The following is an 18,344-nucleotide window of genomic DNA, read 5'->3' on the forward strand; positions in this document are numbered from 1 at the left end:
TACTGCCTATGTCTGCCTATATAATTAAAAGCCTATCATATTCAATCTAGACAGTGCTCGTGTCACACTTTAAAGATCCTAACCCCTTTTTCCTTTCTGAGAACTCTTCTGCAGAAAGAGCTATCAAGAAAAACTATAAAATCCAACAGTGCAGAGCTATTATGCCTCATTTCTACTTCTTTCCTCACGATGGCAAATTTGTCAGTCAACCTGGTAAAAGCTCTGATTTCCAGGCCAAACATCCACTGTACAAACACAAAGCCCAAAATGCAATCAGGCATGGAAGGGTGGTACACCTGAAATCTTCCCATTATTCTGGAAACACTGGCACCTTCCTTTCAGTGAGCTCCAAAAAACTGTGGATGTCACCATTTTAATAACTTCAATTCAAGCACCACCCCGCCACCTGGTGAATAGCCAGTGACATGGCAAGTATTCTCAGTGCTGCCTGAAATGAGGAGGGGAGGAGGGTGCAACAAGATTTATGTGACTTGCCCAAAACTGTCGCTCTAAACCCTGCCTATTGGGAGAGTCGTCAATAACCTGAAATGGCTTACTCTGGAAACGGTGTCAAATCTGCTGGTTCATTTTTTCAGCTGGTTTGTTTTTCAATCCATCTTCTCTTCCTTCCAGACAAAGCACGGCACTTTTCTCTCAGAACACATCAGTCAGGGTATTGCTAACTAACTTGACTGGGTGGCTTTATACTCCCACACCCAACAGTGTAGCTGGCTGCTAGGAAAAAGGTTTCATATCTTAGAAATATATCATATGAAGTGTTAAAGATGTGTGTGAAAACGATTTTTAATTGCTTGCAACAGCACAATGTGAAGGCAACATCAGGAAACCAAGGTGTTTAAAACACTAAGCGCTACCCCACACCTGGTAAACAGCCAAATGATAGCATGTTACTCAATTCTTTAATACAAAAACTTCCCAAAAGTATCTGTTGAACTTGACTTTGCAGTTTAATTCTATGTTTTGAAGGCAGTGAGAGAACCCTGGAGCTATTAACTCCCTTGTAAAAAATCTCAACATCTGATTTACTCACCTGGCTTATGAGAGGAAAATGTAAAGTAAGGTCCTTTGGTTGGCACCCATCCTTTTTAATAACCTGTTTGCACACCTGTGTATGGGGCTACTTTGGATATAGAAAATACCGAGGATCACAAGACAATAAACTTCTCAATCAGGACATCAACAGCGTCAGGGTAAGCAGGAAATAAACTTTACCAAGAGACTGACATTTGCGCTTTTGACAGAACTGAATTACAGAGCAAATTCACTGAAACAACAAAAAAAAACCTGTCTTGTAAAGGCTGATCTTTAACCCCAAAGAAGTGTTCCAATTCTGATACACATACCACACAACTGGCTAAGAAAATAAAGCGCGGTGCTTAGCAACAGGGCACCGTGACTACAGTGAGCGGCCCTGCGCTCACGCTCACTGGCAACCACTGAGGTCAGCAAGGCCAGGCCTGGAGAGTCTCCTATTTCTCCACACAAGCGGCTGCTGTCTCCTTATTGAAGCCTCGGATGGAGAGATCATAGACCACCTCCTCAACTTTCTTCACATCGTACTTCAAGCCATCGTAGCGCTTCCTCAGGGAGTCGTTTTTCAGGTTGAGGAGGCGGAACCCGGAATCCAGCTCATTGATGAAGGTGGAGATGTGAAGGGGCCGGGAGTAGTCTCCAGCAGTCACACTGTTGACAGACAGCCTCGACTATACAAAGAAAGAGAGATTGGGATGTGTTACAACGTGGCTCCACCTTAGCATGCCCTCCAATTCACAACTACAAGACCCTCAGAGGCCACAACACTTTCACATATTATCTTTGATAAATACATTTTTGACAAAGGCTTAATATTACTACTAACTTAAGAAATCATTTCCCTTTTATTAGAGTTTCTATGGGCTACAATTTACTCTATATAAATATTATTTGTGAACACCCTTTATAACAGCTTTTTTTTTTCATCTTTAGAATTATTTTCATAACATATTTCTCAGGAAAGAGACTAAGAAGATAAAAGCAAGAATAATTAATATAGTTATGTAGATAAGTTGTTCTCCAAAACAATTTTATGAGTTAACACAGTTACCAGGAATATGTTTTCCCACTACTTTGAAACAAAGAGGTATAATCATCTTTTAAAAATTCACACATTAACCAAACCAGACAGAGTTGGACCTGCATTACCACCATTTGTCCACCATCCAGAACTGAAATGTCAGTGCTGACATATACACATAAGGAACTGTTGGACATTGAAATTGGGTCTCAAAAGAACTGTTGGCCCAGAAAGAAACTCACTACACACTGATTCATTTGCCTGTCACCATAACCATTATTGCTTATCTCATTTTCGGTTCTTATAAGTGTATTTCTAATAGCACATGATCTCACTCATCTAGGGGAAATGATGAACAACATAGACTGATGAACAAGAACAGACCCAGAAACAAGGAGGCATGGATCGGACTGTCGAGCCTCGGGGGGAGGGGAGGGAAGGGTGGGGGTAAAGGGAGAGATCAACCAAAGGACTTGTGTGCAGGCATACGAGCCTAACCGGTGGTTAAGGACAACAGGGGGGTGGGGGCATGTGTGGGGAGGGGTGTGGGATGGGAATGGGGGGACGAGGACAAATATGTGATACCTTAATCAATAAAGAAATAAAATAAAAAAAATTCACACATTAGCAAATATGCACCTCGTCAGAACTGGCATTTCCCTGATGACTAGCAAAACTCATACCGTGCACAGTCAACGACTATCTGGTGACCAACAGATGGCTTCTAAATGAATCAGACTCCCGGGATTTTTGTACCCATTGTAAAAAATGACAGTGAAGTGGCAAGGTGAAAAAAACAAACGGCTCCAGGACCAGACAACTTCACAGCTGAATTCTACCAACATTCAAAGAAAATTTAATACCTTTCCATCTCCAACTCTTCCAAAATATTGAAGAGGAAAGAATGAATATTTCCTAACTCAGCCAACATTATTTGGAAAGCAAAAACAGGCAGGAACCACACACACACACACACACACACACACACACACACACACACACACAGATTACAGGCCAATATCTCTGATAAAAATAGATGCAAAAGTCCTCCACAAAATACTAGCAAATCAAATACAATAATACATTTAAAGGATCATACACCACAATCAAATGCATTTCACTGTAGGGATACAAGGATGGTTCTACATTTGCAAATCAATCAATGTAGCATACGTTAACAAAATGAAGGTAAAAATCGTATGATCATCTCACTAGAAAAAGCATGGGACAGGATACAACATGCATTTATGGTTTTTTTAAATATATATATATTTTCTTTTATTTCAGAGAGGAAGGGAGAGAGAGAAACATCAATGATGAGAGAGAATAATCAATCAGATGCCTCCTGAACATCCCCCTACTGGGGATCGAACCCGCAACCTGGGCATATGCCCTGACAGGGTATGGAACCGTGATCGCCTGGTTCATAGGTTGATGCTCAACTCCTCAGCCACAGCAGCCAGGAAGCCATTTATGATTTTTAAAGAAACCTCTCAATAAAATGGGTATAGAAGGAAAAGTGCCTCAACATAACAAAGGCCATATAAGACAAACCCACAGCTAGGTAACTTCATACTCAACAGTGAAAACCAAAGCTTTTCCTCTAAGATCGAACAGAAATAAGACAAGGACGCCCACTCCTGCCAGTTTTACTCAACATTACTAGAAGTCCTAGTCAGAGAAATTAGGCAAGAAATAAAAGGCATCCAAATTGGAAAGAGTAAAACTACCACTATTTGCAGATGGCATGATTTTATATATAGAAAACCCTAGGGAGAAACCAAGATGGCGGCATAGATAAACACCTAAACAGCTGCCTCTCACAACAACTTCAAAACTGCAACTAAAAGACAAAATGAACATCATCCAGAACCACAGGAAAGCTGGCTGAGTGGAAATTCTACAACTAGAAGGAAAGAGGAAAGCACACGGAGAATCAGAGGAGCTGCAAAAGGCTGAGGTACGGAGACACGCGCGTGGGCGGCTGAGTGCCTGGCTGGCTTTCTCTAGCGGGAAGGAGACAAAAGCTCCTGACTGCGCTGAACCCCAGTTCCGACTGCACTGAACCCCAGTTCCAGGCGAGACCCTGGGGACCCAGACTTATACAGGGGAAAGCTGGACTGTCAAGCAGAAACTCAGGGGAGCCGCAAAAGGCAGAGGTCTGGAGGCGCGTGCGCGAAGAGAGGACTGACTGCTGAGTGCGCCGCTGGCTTTCTCTAGCGGGTGGGAAACAGAAACTCCCCACTGCGCTGAACTCCAGTTCCGGGCGAGAATCTGGGAATCCAGATTCATTGGGGGAGAAAGTGGACTGTCTGGCAGCGGGCAAAACTCGAGGGCGGCTTACTCTTAGAGGTGCTTGCAGCGATTACCGAGGGACACTGAGACCCAGGGGCCTCATAGGGCAGGGCTGACAGGAAGCCAAGACTGTCTGCTCTGCCCTGAGACTCCACCCCATCCAAGCTGAGCAGAGGCTTTCACAATTTTGCCAAGTCTTGTCCCATAAGGCTGTCTCCAGCACAGAAGTTCTCCCGGCGTAGACACAGCTGATCCTCACAGCCCATTGGCCTGGTGGTCAATTCCTCCCAGTGATACCAACAACAATCAAGACTTAACTACAACAAGGCTGTATACACAGTCCACAAAGGTGCACCAAGAGTGTCCACCTCAGGTAACTGGGGAGGCTGAGCCACTGGGCCCTATAGGACACCTAGCACACAAAGCTACCCTACCAACTCAGGGAAGCAGCGAAAATGCGGAGACAAAGAAAGAGATCACAAACAAAAGAAATGGAAGAAAACAAACGACTGGATATAGAGTTCAAAACCACAGTTATAAGGTTTTTCAAGAATTTCCTAGAAAAGGCCAATAAATTTAGCGAGACCCTCGAGGATATGAAAAAGGACCAACTAGAAATTAAACATACACTGACTGAAATAAAAAATATTATACAGGGACCCAACAGCAGACTAGAGGAACGCAAAAATCAAGTCAAAGATTTGAAATACAAAGACGCAAAAAACACTCAACTGGAAAAGCAAAAAGAAAAAAGAATCCAAAAATTTGAAGATAGTGTAAGAAGCCTCTGGGACAACTTCAAGCTTACCAACATCCGAATTATGGGGGTGCCAGAAGAAGAGAGAGAGCAAGATACTGAAAACCTATTGGAAGAAATAATGACTGAAAACTTCCCCCACCTGGTGAAAGAAATAGACTTACAAGTCCAGGAAGCGCACAGAACCCCAAACAAAAGGAATCCAAAGAGGACCACACCAAGACACATCATAATTAAAATGCCAAGAGCAAAAGACAAAGAGAGAATATTAAAAGCAGCAAGAGAAAAACAGTTAGTTACCTACAAGGGAGCACCCATACGATTGTCAGTTGATTTCTCAATAGAAACTATGCAGGCCAGACGGGAGTGGCAAGAAATATTCAAAGTGATAAATAGCAAGAACCTACAACCAAGATTACTCTACCCAGCAAAGCTATCATTCAGAATTGAAGGTCAGATAAAGAGCTTCACAGATAAGAAAAAGCTAAAGGAGTTCATTACCGTCAAACCAGTATTATATGAAATGCTGAAAGGTATTCTTTAAGAAGAGGAAGAAGAAGAAAAAGGTAAAGATAAAAATTATGAACAACAAATACATATCTATCAACAAGTGAATCTAAAAATCAAGTGAATTAAAAATCTGATAAACTGGTGAATATAATAGAATCAAGGGCATAGAAAGGGAGTGGACTGAAAATTCTCAGGGGGAAAGGGGTGTGGGGAGTGTGGGAAGAGACTGGACAAAAATCATACACCTATAGATGAGGACAGTGGGGGGGGGGGGTAAGGGCAGAGGGTGGGGTGGGAACCAGGTGGAGGGGAGCTATGAGGGGAAAAAGAGGAACAATTGTAATAATCTGAACAATAAAGATTTATTAAATTAAAAAAAAAAGAGTTGCAACCAAAAAAAAAAAGAAAACCCTAAAGATTCCACCAAAACCTATTAGAAATAAAGTTTCAGGGGGGGGTTGAGGACAAATATGTGATACCTTAATCAATAAAGTAATTAAAAAAAAAAAAAGTTTCAAAACACAAAATCAACATACAGAAATCTGTTGCATTTCTATATGCTAACAATGAACTATCAGAAAGATTAATAAAGAAAAACAATCCCACCGAAACCGGTTTGGCTCAGTGGATAGAGCGTCGGCCTGCGGACTCAAGGGTCCCAGGTTCGAATCCGGTCAAGGGCATATACCTTGGTTGTGGGCACATCCCCATAGGGGGTGTGCAAGAGGCAGCTGATCGATTTTCTAACTCTCTAAAAAATCAATAAAACATATTAAAAAAAAAAAAAAAAGCAATAGAAAAAAAAAATAAAATACCTAGAAATAAGCAAAGGAAAGGAAACACTTGTACACTGAAAAGGATAAGACATTCTTTCTTGAAAGAAATTAAAGACCAAAAAAAATGAAAAAAACACTGCGTCCATGGACTGGAAGAATTAACATTGTTACAATGTCCATATTACCTAGAGCAATCTACAGATTCAACGCAATCCCTATTAAAATCCTAATGGCATAACAAAAGAAATCCTCCAATTTTGGAACCACAAAAGACCCCAAATAGAAATCCTGAGGAAAAAAGAACACAGCCAGAGGTATCACACTACCCGATTTCAAACTACACTACAAAGCTACAATAATCAACAGTATGGTAATGGCAGAAAAACACACACAGAGACCAATGGAACAGAACTGAGCCCAGAAATAATCCCAGACGTATATGGACAAGTAACTTACAACAAAGGAGACAAGAATATACAATGGAGGAAGTTTCTTCAATAAAGTTGGGAAAACTGGACACCCTATGCAAAAGAATGAAACTAAACTGTTATTGTACACCAAACATAAAAATTAACTCAAAATGGACTGAAGACCTGAGTGTTAGCCCTGAAACAATAAAATACACAGACAATAATATAGGCACTAAGCTCCTGGTCATCAGTCTTAGTGGTGTTTTTGTGAATTTGACTCCAAGGCAAGAGAAACAAAAATAAACAAATGGGACACCATCAAATCAAGCTTTTGCACAGCAAGGGAAGCCATCAACATCCAAGGCAACCAACCAAAGAGGACAAGATATTTGCAAATGGTGCTTACAATAAGGTACTAATATAAAAAATATATAAAGAACTAATACAACTCAACAACAAAAACAACCTAATTAAGAATGGGCAGGCCCGGCCAGTGTAGCTAAGTGGTTAAAGCAGCGGCCTGTGCACCAGAGGGTCTCGTGTTCAGTCTCCAGTCAAGGAGCACGCCCCTCAGTTGCGGGTTCACTCCCCACCCCTGGTCGGGGTGCATGCAGAGGCAACCAGTCGATGTGTGTCTCTCACATCGATGTCTATCTGTCTGTCTGTCTCTCTCCCTCCCCCCTCCCTCCCCGTCTCCTTACCTCCCTTCTACACTCTCTGAAAAGCAAAGGAAAAAACATCCTCAGGTGAGGATTAACAAAGACGCACAAACATGGGCAGAGGATCTGATTAGCCATGTTTCCGAGGAAGACATACAGATGGCTGACAGACACAGGAAAAGATGCTCAATATCACTAATCATCAGGGAAATGCAAGTCAAAATCACAATGAGATATCACTTCACACCTCTTCACACCTGTTAGAATGGCAATTATCAAAGAAATAGGAGATAACAAATGCTGGGGAGGATGTGAAGGAAAGGGAACCCTAAGTAAATTGGTGCAGCCACCATGAAAAACAGTATGGAGATTTCTCAAAAAACTAAGAAGAGAACTATTATGGTCCACCTATTCTACTTGTGGGTATTTATCCAAAGAATATAAGAACATTAATTTGAAACTTTATTTTTTTAACAGCCAAGATATATAAAAAAATTAAGTGTCCACGGATGGATGAATAAATAAAGAAGTGGTATATATACAATGGAATGCCACGCAGCCATTAGAAAGAATGAAATCTTGCCATTTATGTCAACATGGGTGGACCCTGAGGGTATTATGGCAAGAGAAATAAGATGGAGAAAAATAAATGCTCTCCCTTATATGTGGAAACGTAAAAAAAAAAGCAAAACAAAAACAAACTCACAGATACACACAACAGACTAGTGTTTAACGGAGGGGACTTTAGGGAGGGGTAGTGAAAGGGGTCAAATACATGGTGACAAATGGAAACCAGACTTTGGTGGTGAGCATGCAATCGAGTATATAGATATCAAGCTACAATGCTGTACACCTGAAATTTATATGTTAGTATTAAGCAATTAACAGTAAAAAAGAAAAAGAAAGAAAATGGCAAATTACTAAGTATATTACCAGTTCACTAGCAAGAATTAGAACTCCTGAGAGATAATCTTCTACATCCAGATGAAATCCTTTCTCCCGATCTGGCTCAACTAAAAAAAATATCAAAACAAAAATGAGGTCATAATATGAATATAATTTAAGACTTAGCATATTTTTAAATGTGTGAAAAAGGATGAATCATTTAAAACAATCTTTTGTTTCCTAGTAATTCTTATTTTTCAATTACAGTTGACATACAATATTAACCTTGGCAACTAGACCTCATTGAGAATTTTTCTAGCTCTCAAGCAAAATTCAATTTTCCTGTCCACTCTTCTCTTAAAAAGTAATACCACAAAAAATGTCAGAGGATATCTGTTTTGAGAAGAGGCAGGAAGAAGCCACAATATCTGCAACTGACTTCAAATGGTTGACAAGCGCACACAAATGCACACATGCACACACAGACACACCAAGTGAGGAGACTAAGCAGATGTGGCAAAATGTTAAGAGTAGTGAGTCTAAGTGAGCTGTAAACAGGCATTCACTGTATTATTCTTCTAACTTTTCTACAGCCTTCACATTTTTAAAAACTAAATTTTATAAATACAACACCCAAGTACAAAGAGCAGCCACTACATATTTTTAGGTTTTGTGTTTCCAAGTAACTGGTTTTTCATCTAGTTCTCATTTGTTATAATAGAAAGTATAAGTCAACAAAAATTAACCTATCCATTAGTACTGGTTCTGCAGATCAATACAAATGAAGACACTTACTGCCAAGAATTTCTGTCACTGCTTCTCGAGTCACTAGTGTTTCTGATTCCAAGTACACAACAAACGCTGCCAAGAAGACCAGCCGCTGCAACACAAACCTCCAGTGCTCATGAAATCTACATAAAGACAAGCACATAGATTGAGGGACCAGGGGCCTTAAAAAAGACATGTTTAGTACAGTCAAGTTCAAACACTTTTTTAAAAATGTATTTTATTTATTTTTTACAGAGAGGAAAGGAGAGGGAGAGAGTTAGAAACATCGATGAGAGAGAACATCAATCAGCTGCCTCCTGCACACCCCCTACTGGGGATGTGCCGGCAACCAAGGTACATGCCCTTGACTGGAATCAAACCTGGGACCTTTGAGTCCGCAGGCCGACGCTCTATCCACTGAGCCAAACTGGTTAGAGCAAGTTCAAACATTTTAGAATTGGAATTCTTTTTCAAATAAAATTTTACGTGAAATCCCAACATATGAAACATGTAAGAGCAATATGACATTTAAATATATTAGATAGATTTAGAGTAAATTTCACAAGTTCAAAAGATAGATACAGAGACAGTAAAGCATCAAACAGACTTTCAAATTACAGGGGGAAAGTTTGGGAAAGGTGGGGGAGTTATGAAATCAAACGAAGGACTTGTATGCATGCATATAAGCATAAACAATGGACGCAAAACTCTGGGGGGGGAGGGCATGTGTGGGTGTGGGGTGGGGGGGGTAATAGTAAGATATGTACACATATAATACCTCAATAAAAATATAAAAAAAAATCAAAAAAAAAATATACTTCTCACATAAATAGATCAGACACAAGACAATAAAATAATTTTGAGAAGACTAAAAAAAATAAATAAATAAAAATAAATAAATTAATTAAAAGTTTAATAAATAAGCATGATTCAATTTTATGAATACAAAAATTTACAGCTGAAGATTATCTACACTAATAAAAGGGTAACATGCTAATTGACCATACCTTTGCGACACCCACCAGCCAATCAGGAGTAAGTATGCAAATTAACCCAACAAAGATGGCGGGTTAATTTGCATGCACAGGCACCAAGGGGCCAGGGGCAGGGCGGGACGCAGGCATTCCGCACCCCCCCAGCCGCTCCAGGCCTCTGGGCAGCATGGGAAGGCGGGAAGGCAGGAAGGCAGCTCTGGCCAGAGCGAAGGCAGTGCACACAGCCAGGGGAAGGAAGGCCCATTCTTGCACAAATCTTCGTGCATCGGGCCTCTGGTGTTCTTAATAAATAAGAACAATGATAGTGCTCTGAGAAAAATAAACATTGGCCACTGAAGACTGAGGAGAAACACAATTGTACATCAGCTTCAACACCTAACTCATTCCTACATTTTGAGTGTAGGGTATCAAGAAAATCCTGATTCACACATACAAGTAATAACTACCATTTGCCATCACTACAGAGACTTAAAACCTCAGGGATACTACAGTTAAACTGAGCCAGAAACCTGGAAACAAAATAGGAAATTTGACAACTTCTGGATATTTATGCTATGCCTCCCATGGCAACAATTTAGAGAAACATTTCAACACAATGCAGACCAAACAGAACCTTCTGAGGGCCAAATCAGCATCCTGTGTATGACTCCAAATTACATGGTCTCTAAAGACCCTGACAATTCAATTCTATCCTCCTACTTTTCTAAGCTTCTGTTACTACCTTTGCAAGGTTTGGCAAACTTTCTCTGTGAAGGGCCAGATAACAAATATTTTAGGCTTTGAAGGTCACTTTCAGTCTGTTACATATTCTTATTTGGCTGTTTTTCTTTTTTAACAGTTTTAAAATAAAGAAGCAATTCTTAGCTTCGAGAGGCAGCAGGCCACAGGTGGTTTGCAATTCCTGCCTTAAAAAATCTTGTAAGGTTGTGCTATTCACTTCCCACATACATGTCCTATTTATTGCCCATAAACACGTCTTAAATGAATATCTTTTTTAGTAAGAAAATAAACATAAGTAGATATTTTAGGTTCTTATTTACCATATTTCATCAACATCCATTTAATATCTGTGAAATCGGGATGCATTTTACAATCTACATGTTTCACAATTATGATTGGCAACAATTTTTCTTTCATAAAACAATATATACTTTAAAATAACTGGTGGTGTAAATCCAGCAACATACAGCATAAAATATTGGATAAATATGTTACTTGGCAGTGAAAGTCAAGCTTTAAGGTAAAGCTCAACTCCATAACCTTAATAGCAGATATGGTTCATCCAACTTCACAAGCAACTTGAATATACTAAAAAGATATTCTTTATTTTGCTGAAACCGGTTTGGCTCAGTGGATAGAGCGTCGGCCTGTGGACTGAAAGGTCCCAGGTTCGATTCCGGTCAAGGGCATGTACCTTGGTTGCGGGCACATCCCCAGTAGGGGGTGTGCAGGAGGCAGCTGATCGATGTTTCTCTCATCGATGTTTCTAACTCTCTATCCCTCTCTCTTCCTCTGTGTAAAAAATCAATAAAATATATATTTTTTTAAAAAGATATTCTTTATTTTGACCTCATACAATGAATATTTTGTTTTTAACTGCTTTTTCATTGCAAAAATTATACATGATCTTTAAGAAAATTTTGAAAATGAAAGGGAAGAAAATATCATCAATTTTATCACCGTTCAAATACTGCCATTAATAGTTTGATTATTTTCTTTTTGTTTCTTCTTCTACATAGAGGGATTTTTACCTATTGCTAAGCAATCATTCAGTACATATCATTTTTCTGCCTTTTTTTTACTTAACATTATAAAATAATGCTACTTTTCTTACAAACCTGTAATACTGTTCAGCAGGGAACTTGGTCTTCAAAGACATTAGATGTGTTTTCACAGTACCAAAATGTTCTCGAGCTTTCAAACACCTCTTTGGAACTGATCACACCAAAAACAAACAAACAAACAAACAAACAAACGATAATCAAACATCATAATGAAAGACCAAATTTCAAATACTTAGTATTGCTTAATACTTACTATCGCTTAATAATCTATGCAGTCTACCTGGAAATAAATCAACTTTTTTAAAAAGCTCATGACCAAATATAGGGTATGAATCTCTGCTTTTCAACCTGGCTTTCAAATTTTCACCTCTAGTTCCCCTACTGATGAACCACTACTGAAAAATAAACAAAAACTTGCTGAAAGGGAATGTTAGGAAACACATGGTAAGCTATCAGAAATGACCTCATCCCTAAGGGGCTGCACACCAGATGCATTCCTAGGCGGTCCTCAAAAGAGGTTTAAAATTGATCTGCTTCTAGCTCTCATATTTGGTCAAAAAGAAGTTTTACCAATTATTCTCAATCAGGCTGACCAAGTACATATCATGGAGAAAAATGACTTGCCTGACACCTATAAACTACTTTATTATATCATTCTCTATCTGAAAATGTATTTCAGCTTTTTCAGTTGTGCTTACAATGGAGGTTCCATGTCTAAATTTATCATAGTTGATCTCCATCCATTCAAGGGACTAACTGTACACACATTCAGAACATTTTACAGTCCTGGCCTGCTTGGCTCAGTGAATAGAGCGTCAGCCTGCGGACTGAGGGGTCCCGGGTTCGATTCTGGCCAAGGGCACATGCCTGCGTTGCGGGCTCGATCCCCAGTGGGGGGTGTGCAGGATGCAGCCAGTCAATGATTCTCTCTCATCATTGATGTTTCTATCTCTCTCTCCTTCTCCCTTCCTCTCTGAAATCAATAAAGAAATATTTAAAAAAAAAAGAACAGTTTACACTAGCCATTTCATATCTACAAATGCATATTAAACCATATGCAATATATGAAAGGTGTGTTTTTGAAGCGCTAAATAAAAGTTGCTAAATGCACAAGTGAACTATGATATACTACTATCAGCAGCAGCAGAACTTCATCACATAGAAAACATTCCATATTACGTGAAAGTGGAAAATCAATCAAAACACAGAATTCTGTAAGCCTGTAAAAACGATAAACTCACCTACTCCAATTTTTATACACCATAAAGTATGAGGAACATTTCTCATAATGAAATGACACAGAGCTGAAATGTTGTTTGGATGGTAAAACTCTTTAAATGAGATTGATGAACTGGATTAAAACCTCAAAAGTCAAAACAAAATACTTACTGTCTTGAAACCCAGCACCCTGATGGACCCCTTGCAGTAGAGTTAAAATCTCCCGAGCTGTTTGTTCTAAACTCTGCACTACTTTACGGATTTCCTAGAAAGAATTAAAAACCAAAATATCACGTAAGTTCAACATCATTATTATCATAGCCTCAAACCAAATATGCTAGGTAGCATGTTTGATTTATGACACCTTCACATACATTGAAAACACTAACAATCTTTACAAGGACTGAACTGGAACAGAAAATACCCAGGTTTGAATCCTGACTCTTCCACTTACTTCCTCTATGAGACCTTCAGGAAGTCATCAAAAAGCCTTAGGTTTCTCATTCAGCCTTCAAAGGATAATAGCCACCTCCCCATCTCAACTCTCCCACAGGAACACTACAACACTTCAAGGAGCTGGGGCATCGGAATGCAATTTGTCAAGACGAGAATAAGATGCAATACAAGGGGTGGGTATTTTTCATTCATTCATTTTACAAATATTCACTGAGCACATTTATGTGCTAGGCATTGTGTAAATGCTGGGGAACCAAGTACAGTCCCCTCCTTTCTGGCAGTTCAACTGACATTCAAAAGATAGGAATTGCACAAATCCCTTAAGATGTTAATGCGTTACTAGAAAACATCACAGGCCAAAGATCATTTGGTCTGTGAAATCCAGGAGATGAATGTGGGGGAACGGGGGAGGGGGCGGGGGGGGAGCAAATTTCAGGAACAGCAGAAGGCATGCAAAACTTCTGAGGCAGGAACTACTGGGGAACTAGAGAAATGGAAGGGAGGTAAAGTGACCATAATATAAACAGGAGGTGGGGTAAAATTACAATGAAAACACACACACACACACACACACACACACACACACACACTTGGATTTTTACCCTACGTGCAATGAGAAGCCACAGGAGCTTTAAAGAGAGGCCCAGGGGTGCCTTGAAAGACACCGACAGCACACACATCGCACGCCGTCGGAGGCCCAGGAGCTAGCTGAGGCTCTGACGTCCACGAGTGCTGGAAGCGGGGAAACTGGCACTCGGATGAGGTAGGAGAAGCCGAGGAGACCGGAACCCGGGGCGGGACGAGGGGCTCGCCCCAAGCAGAAACCAGAGGGAAGCGCCGGCCCTCGGAGGCCGAGCGGCGGGAAGGACCGGGCGGTGGGGCCACCGGAGCAGAGAAAGGGGACGGGGCAAGCAGGCTCACCTCCCGGATGTCCTGCTCGGCAGCCAGAAAGCCCTGCAGCTCCACGAAGATCTCGCTCACAGACATGGCGCCGGCTGCACCGGGATCAGCCAGCGGCGAGGGCGAGGGCGAGGGCGAGGGCGGCCGGCTGACAGGGCTCCACAGACAAACAGCGCGCCGTCAGTCGCAGAGGCCGCCGCCACCGAAGCCGCCTCGTCGCCGGGCCTGGTGCTACCTCCGTCGCTGGGGTCCTCCCAGGCCCTCGGCGCGCAGGGAGCCGGGCTGCCCGCCGCGATGCCTGCGGTGCCGCCCGCCTCCTCCGGAGCCAGGCGCGCTCCGAGGGCGGGATCTTCCCACAGGCCTCGCCGGAAACAGCTCGGGGAGGGCGCCTCGGGGCCGAAGGGACTGCCGGAAGTGGGGGTGTGGCGTGGAGGTGGGGCCCGCGCTCCTGTTACCGTACACGATAACACACACAGCGGTAGATACACAGCGTTTGGGGGGTGGCTCAGTACTAAGAGGTGCATGTAGACTGTAAAGAGCTTGCAGTCGTCCTCTAAGAATAAGGAAGAAAACAATGCGTTAGTATTTCCAAAAAATGCAAGGGAACATAAAGGTATGTGGGACCAAGTGGTGCAAAATCTTACCCCTGTGCTCTTTTAACGCATTCTCTGTATTACCTATTGTTTACATTACGTGACTTTATGCGGGTCGTCAACACTCACAGAATCCCCAGTTTGGAGTGTGGTGAAGAAGGAAACTTCATTCGGTGCCAAACGGCTCACAGGGGCTCGAGCACAATCAGGCACAGCTGTGAAGCAGCCGTGGGCCCGTCCTCTGGCTGCATAGCTCCGCTCTGCTCCATGGCTGCCTGCTTGCCCTGCGCTGGATGCCTAGGGAACACAATCTTCCCTGGAAAAAGAAAAGGGACTTGCAGAGAATGTTGTACAGGCTTGCCCAGCTGGCCTGGCGCAGTGGTTGAGCCTCGACCTATGAACCAGCAGGTCACGGTTTGATTCCCAGTCAGGGCACATGCCTGGATTGTGGGCTTGATCCCCAATGTGGGTGTGCAGGAGGCAGCCGATCAAGGATTCTCTCTCATCATTGATGTTTCTATTTCCCCCTTCCTCTCTGAAATCAATAAAAATATATAGTTTTAAAAAAGGAACCTGTGGTTTAAAAAAAAAAAAGGAATGTTTTACAGGCTTGTGAAGATGCTGATAAAGACACCCCCCTAGGACACCTTCCCGGACTAAAAACAGTAAACAAACCTCCGATTTGGGGCTGAAGTCGAGCAGACATCAGGAGGGTTGTAGTTTGTTAGCTCCTTAGGAGACAATCCTGGCAGATGTCTTCGCAGTATTTTTCCAAAGCCTGTGAAACATTACTAGAGCTGTTAACGAAAAAAACCATTGAAACCTGTAAAGAATTTTGTGAGTTTATTTGAGCCAAATTGTCGACATATGCCGGGAAGCAGAACCTCAATGAATTGAGATAATGCTCCGGAGAATGCAGGGTTACATCTATATTTATACCTTGAAATCAAAGAAAAGGGACATAGGTGAGTTACATGAAATTCATTGGTGATAGATTAGGGAGGTGGGATAAAGCAAAGCGGGGAAACTTCTGGGATTGGGTGAAAAGCGAAATGATGGACATGTGCTTCTCTTACAGAGATAGATACAGGATACTTTAACGTAATTAACAGTTGACAATTAACTCGATAACAATAACAATGAAGGAATGTCCCGGTGCCATTTGTTGTGCCCTGAGGGGTCCGGGGTGAAAAAGGAAGTTACAAGTTACCCAGACATCTCACAGATATGTTATCTTAGAGGCAAAAAGGCAAATGGGCTCAGGAAAGAAGATCTAAGTTGATCTTTGTCAGGGAAGATATCGGACTAGGACATGACTACCCACTATAACCTGTTTGTAGTTAAATATTTAATTTTCAAACCATCCTTTGTGGTTATTTCAGGTCTCTGAGTTTGCAAGACGGCCACGCAGGCCTCCCCTGAGCTTGTCAGGTTAGCATGTGGCTCCTTTCTTTCACACAGCAAAAGTTATTGTTAGGTTTGACGAGCAATTGAATCAATACCCCTCCCCTGAGAACTGGCTTTTCAGGTCATTTCACTATGGACATTCCCTTTGACCACATTTCACTTGTGGTGACCACATTCCATTCTCTCCCCTCCAGGTATGCATAAAGAAGTCTTGGGCCGAAACCGGTTTGGCTCAGTGGATAGAGCGTCGGCCTGTGGACTCAAGGGTCCCGGGTTCGATTCTGGTCAAAGCCTTATACCTTGTTGTGGGCACATTCCTAGTAGGGGTTGTGCAGGAGGTGGCTGATCGATGTTTCTAACTCTCTATCCCTCTCCCTTCCTCTCTGAAAAAAATATATTTAAAAAAAAGAAGAAGAAGAAGTCTCCGCCCAGAAAAAGCCCGCAAAAGTCCTTTAAAAGCCACTGACTCCCCTCACTGAGTGCTGGAGTCATCCAGACTCAGCTACCTGGTGTGCGGATGATCCCTCACCACTCTGGCTTTGTGCGGCAACCTAACAGTTATGAAGAGTTCAAAAGAAGCTTGTTTGAAGGGGAGTAGGGGAGGGAACTTTCTACTGATTATCCTTGAGTTGTAGAAAAGAGCAGGGAGGAAGGATATATATGCCAGAATGCAGCCTTGAGAGTAACTTATCATGTCTTGCAGTTTGAACCAGAGGAGCTAACAACCTTGGAGTTTAATTACTTAATGCTTCTCATAAATTGAGAAGGCTACAGCAAAGAAAAAGAAAGGCCTTTTTATTTTCTTGTTCTCACCCTCACAATTACTTACACCAACTGAATGATAGCTTCGTGCCAGACTTATTCTAAAACTTTACATGAAGAATCATATTTTATCTTCTAATGCTTCTATGAAGTTGATACTGTTGTTATAAGTGAAATAACCATGGTAACAAATTAGACTTTCCAAAGGTCACAGGAAGCTAGTAAATGCTGAAACTGGGACCCAAATAGTTCATCTCAATGGTTATGCTATTATCATCTATCTACCACTTAACAATATTTGCAAGAGGCTTTAAATACCTTATCTAACTTGACCTCTCATAGCCCTATGATGTAACAGTTTAGAAAATGTTAGCAACTTGCTCAATCAAACACAATATTTTTTTTTTGCCTATGTACTTCTGATATCCTGTGACCTTTTGTAGTCCAAAAATATAGGCAGAAAAATCTCAAAATTCGCAACAAAAGGATGAAAGTAGCAATAGTAGCTCATTTTTATTGATTTACTACCATCCAAACATCTTTTGTGTATTAACTGACTTTATACAAATCCAAATTCATTTTTTAAATCCTGCAACATTTTTCTCCATGTCACTCAAAGATTGTGACTTTTGGCCTGGTCAGCATAGCTCAGTGGTTGAGCATCAACCTGTGAACCAGGAGGTCACGGTTCGCGATTCCCAGTTGGGCCATCTGCCCAGATTGTGGGCTCAATCCCCAGTAGGGGGTGTGCAGGAGGCAGCCAATCAATGATTCTCTCTCATCATTGATGTTTCTAGCTTTCTCCCCTTCCCTTCCTCTCTGAAATCAATAAAAATATATTTTTTTTAAAAGAAGATTGTGACTTTTAATTCTGAGAGGAGTTAGCTTGACATGTAGGCAGACAGGCAGGGGTCCAATGGAAAACAAAGGCAGGTGAAATGTAGTCAGGGCCAGACATGGCAGTTTGAGCAAGCCTAATCACAGACCAACCATGCAGGAATAACAAAATGTTTTTAGGCTCAGAGCGGGAGGTATGTGAAAGTAGGAAGTGTCTGCAACAATAAGGTGAACTGACCCATAGGGACAGGATAGTTC

At 41.5% G+C, this 18,344-nt stretch overlaps 1 protein-coding gene across 2 annotated transcripts; it reads right to left on the reverse strand.

Annotated features, from left to right (window-relative positions):
- Nucleotides 1–1,212: 1,212 nt before the first annotated feature.
- Nucleotides 1,213–14,825, reverse strand: TSN (translin). Of its 2 annotated transcripts, XM_008143428.3 has the most exons (6): nucleotides 14,509–14,812; nucleotides 13,303–13,396; nucleotides 11,968–12,064; nucleotides 9,162–9,277; nucleotides 8,415–8,494; nucleotides 1,213–1,724 (listed from the first exon to the last, which is right to left on the reverse strand). In XM_008143428.3, exons 1-6 carry the CDS (start codon nucleotides 14,572–14,574, stop codon nucleotides 1,491–1,493), a joined length of 687 nt encoding a protein of 228 aa, XP_008141650.1. In that variant the 5' UTR covers nucleotides 14,575–14,812; the 3' UTR covers nucleotides 1,213–1,490. The 2 variants fall into 2 exon arrangements, with proteins under 2 accessions (XP_008141650.1, XP_008141651.1); XM_008143429.3 differs by lacking the exon at nucleotides 8,415–8,494 and having other exon boundaries at nucleotides 1,651–1,724; nucleotides 14,509–14,825.
- Between the last annotated feature and the right edge of the window lie 3,519 nt (nucleotides 14,826–18,344).

Source organism: Eptesicus fuscus, chromosome 11, assembly GCF_027574615.1.
Source record: "Eptesicus fuscus isolate TK198812 chromosome 11, DD_ASM_mEF_20220401, whole genome shotgun sequence".
Taxonomy (NCBI): Eukaryota; Metazoa; Chordata; class Mammalia; order Chiroptera; family Vespertilionidae; genus Eptesicus; species Eptesicus fuscus.

Excerpts from the sequence above, each read along its gene's own strand:
- TSN (XM_008143428.3), bottom strand. The coding sequence starts at position 14,574 with ATGTCTGTGAGCGAGATCTTCGTGGAGCTGCAGGGCTTTCTGGCTGCC. Across the intron at positions 8,495-9,161 it reads AGTGACAGAAATTCTTGGCA|TTGAGCCAGATCGGGAGAAA; the intron begins GTAAGTGTCTTC and ends TATTTTTTTTAG. Across the intron at positions 1,725-8,414 it reads TAATTCTTGCTAGTGAACTG|TCGAGGCTGTCTGTCAACAG; the intron begins GTAATATACTTA and ends TTCTTTGTATAG.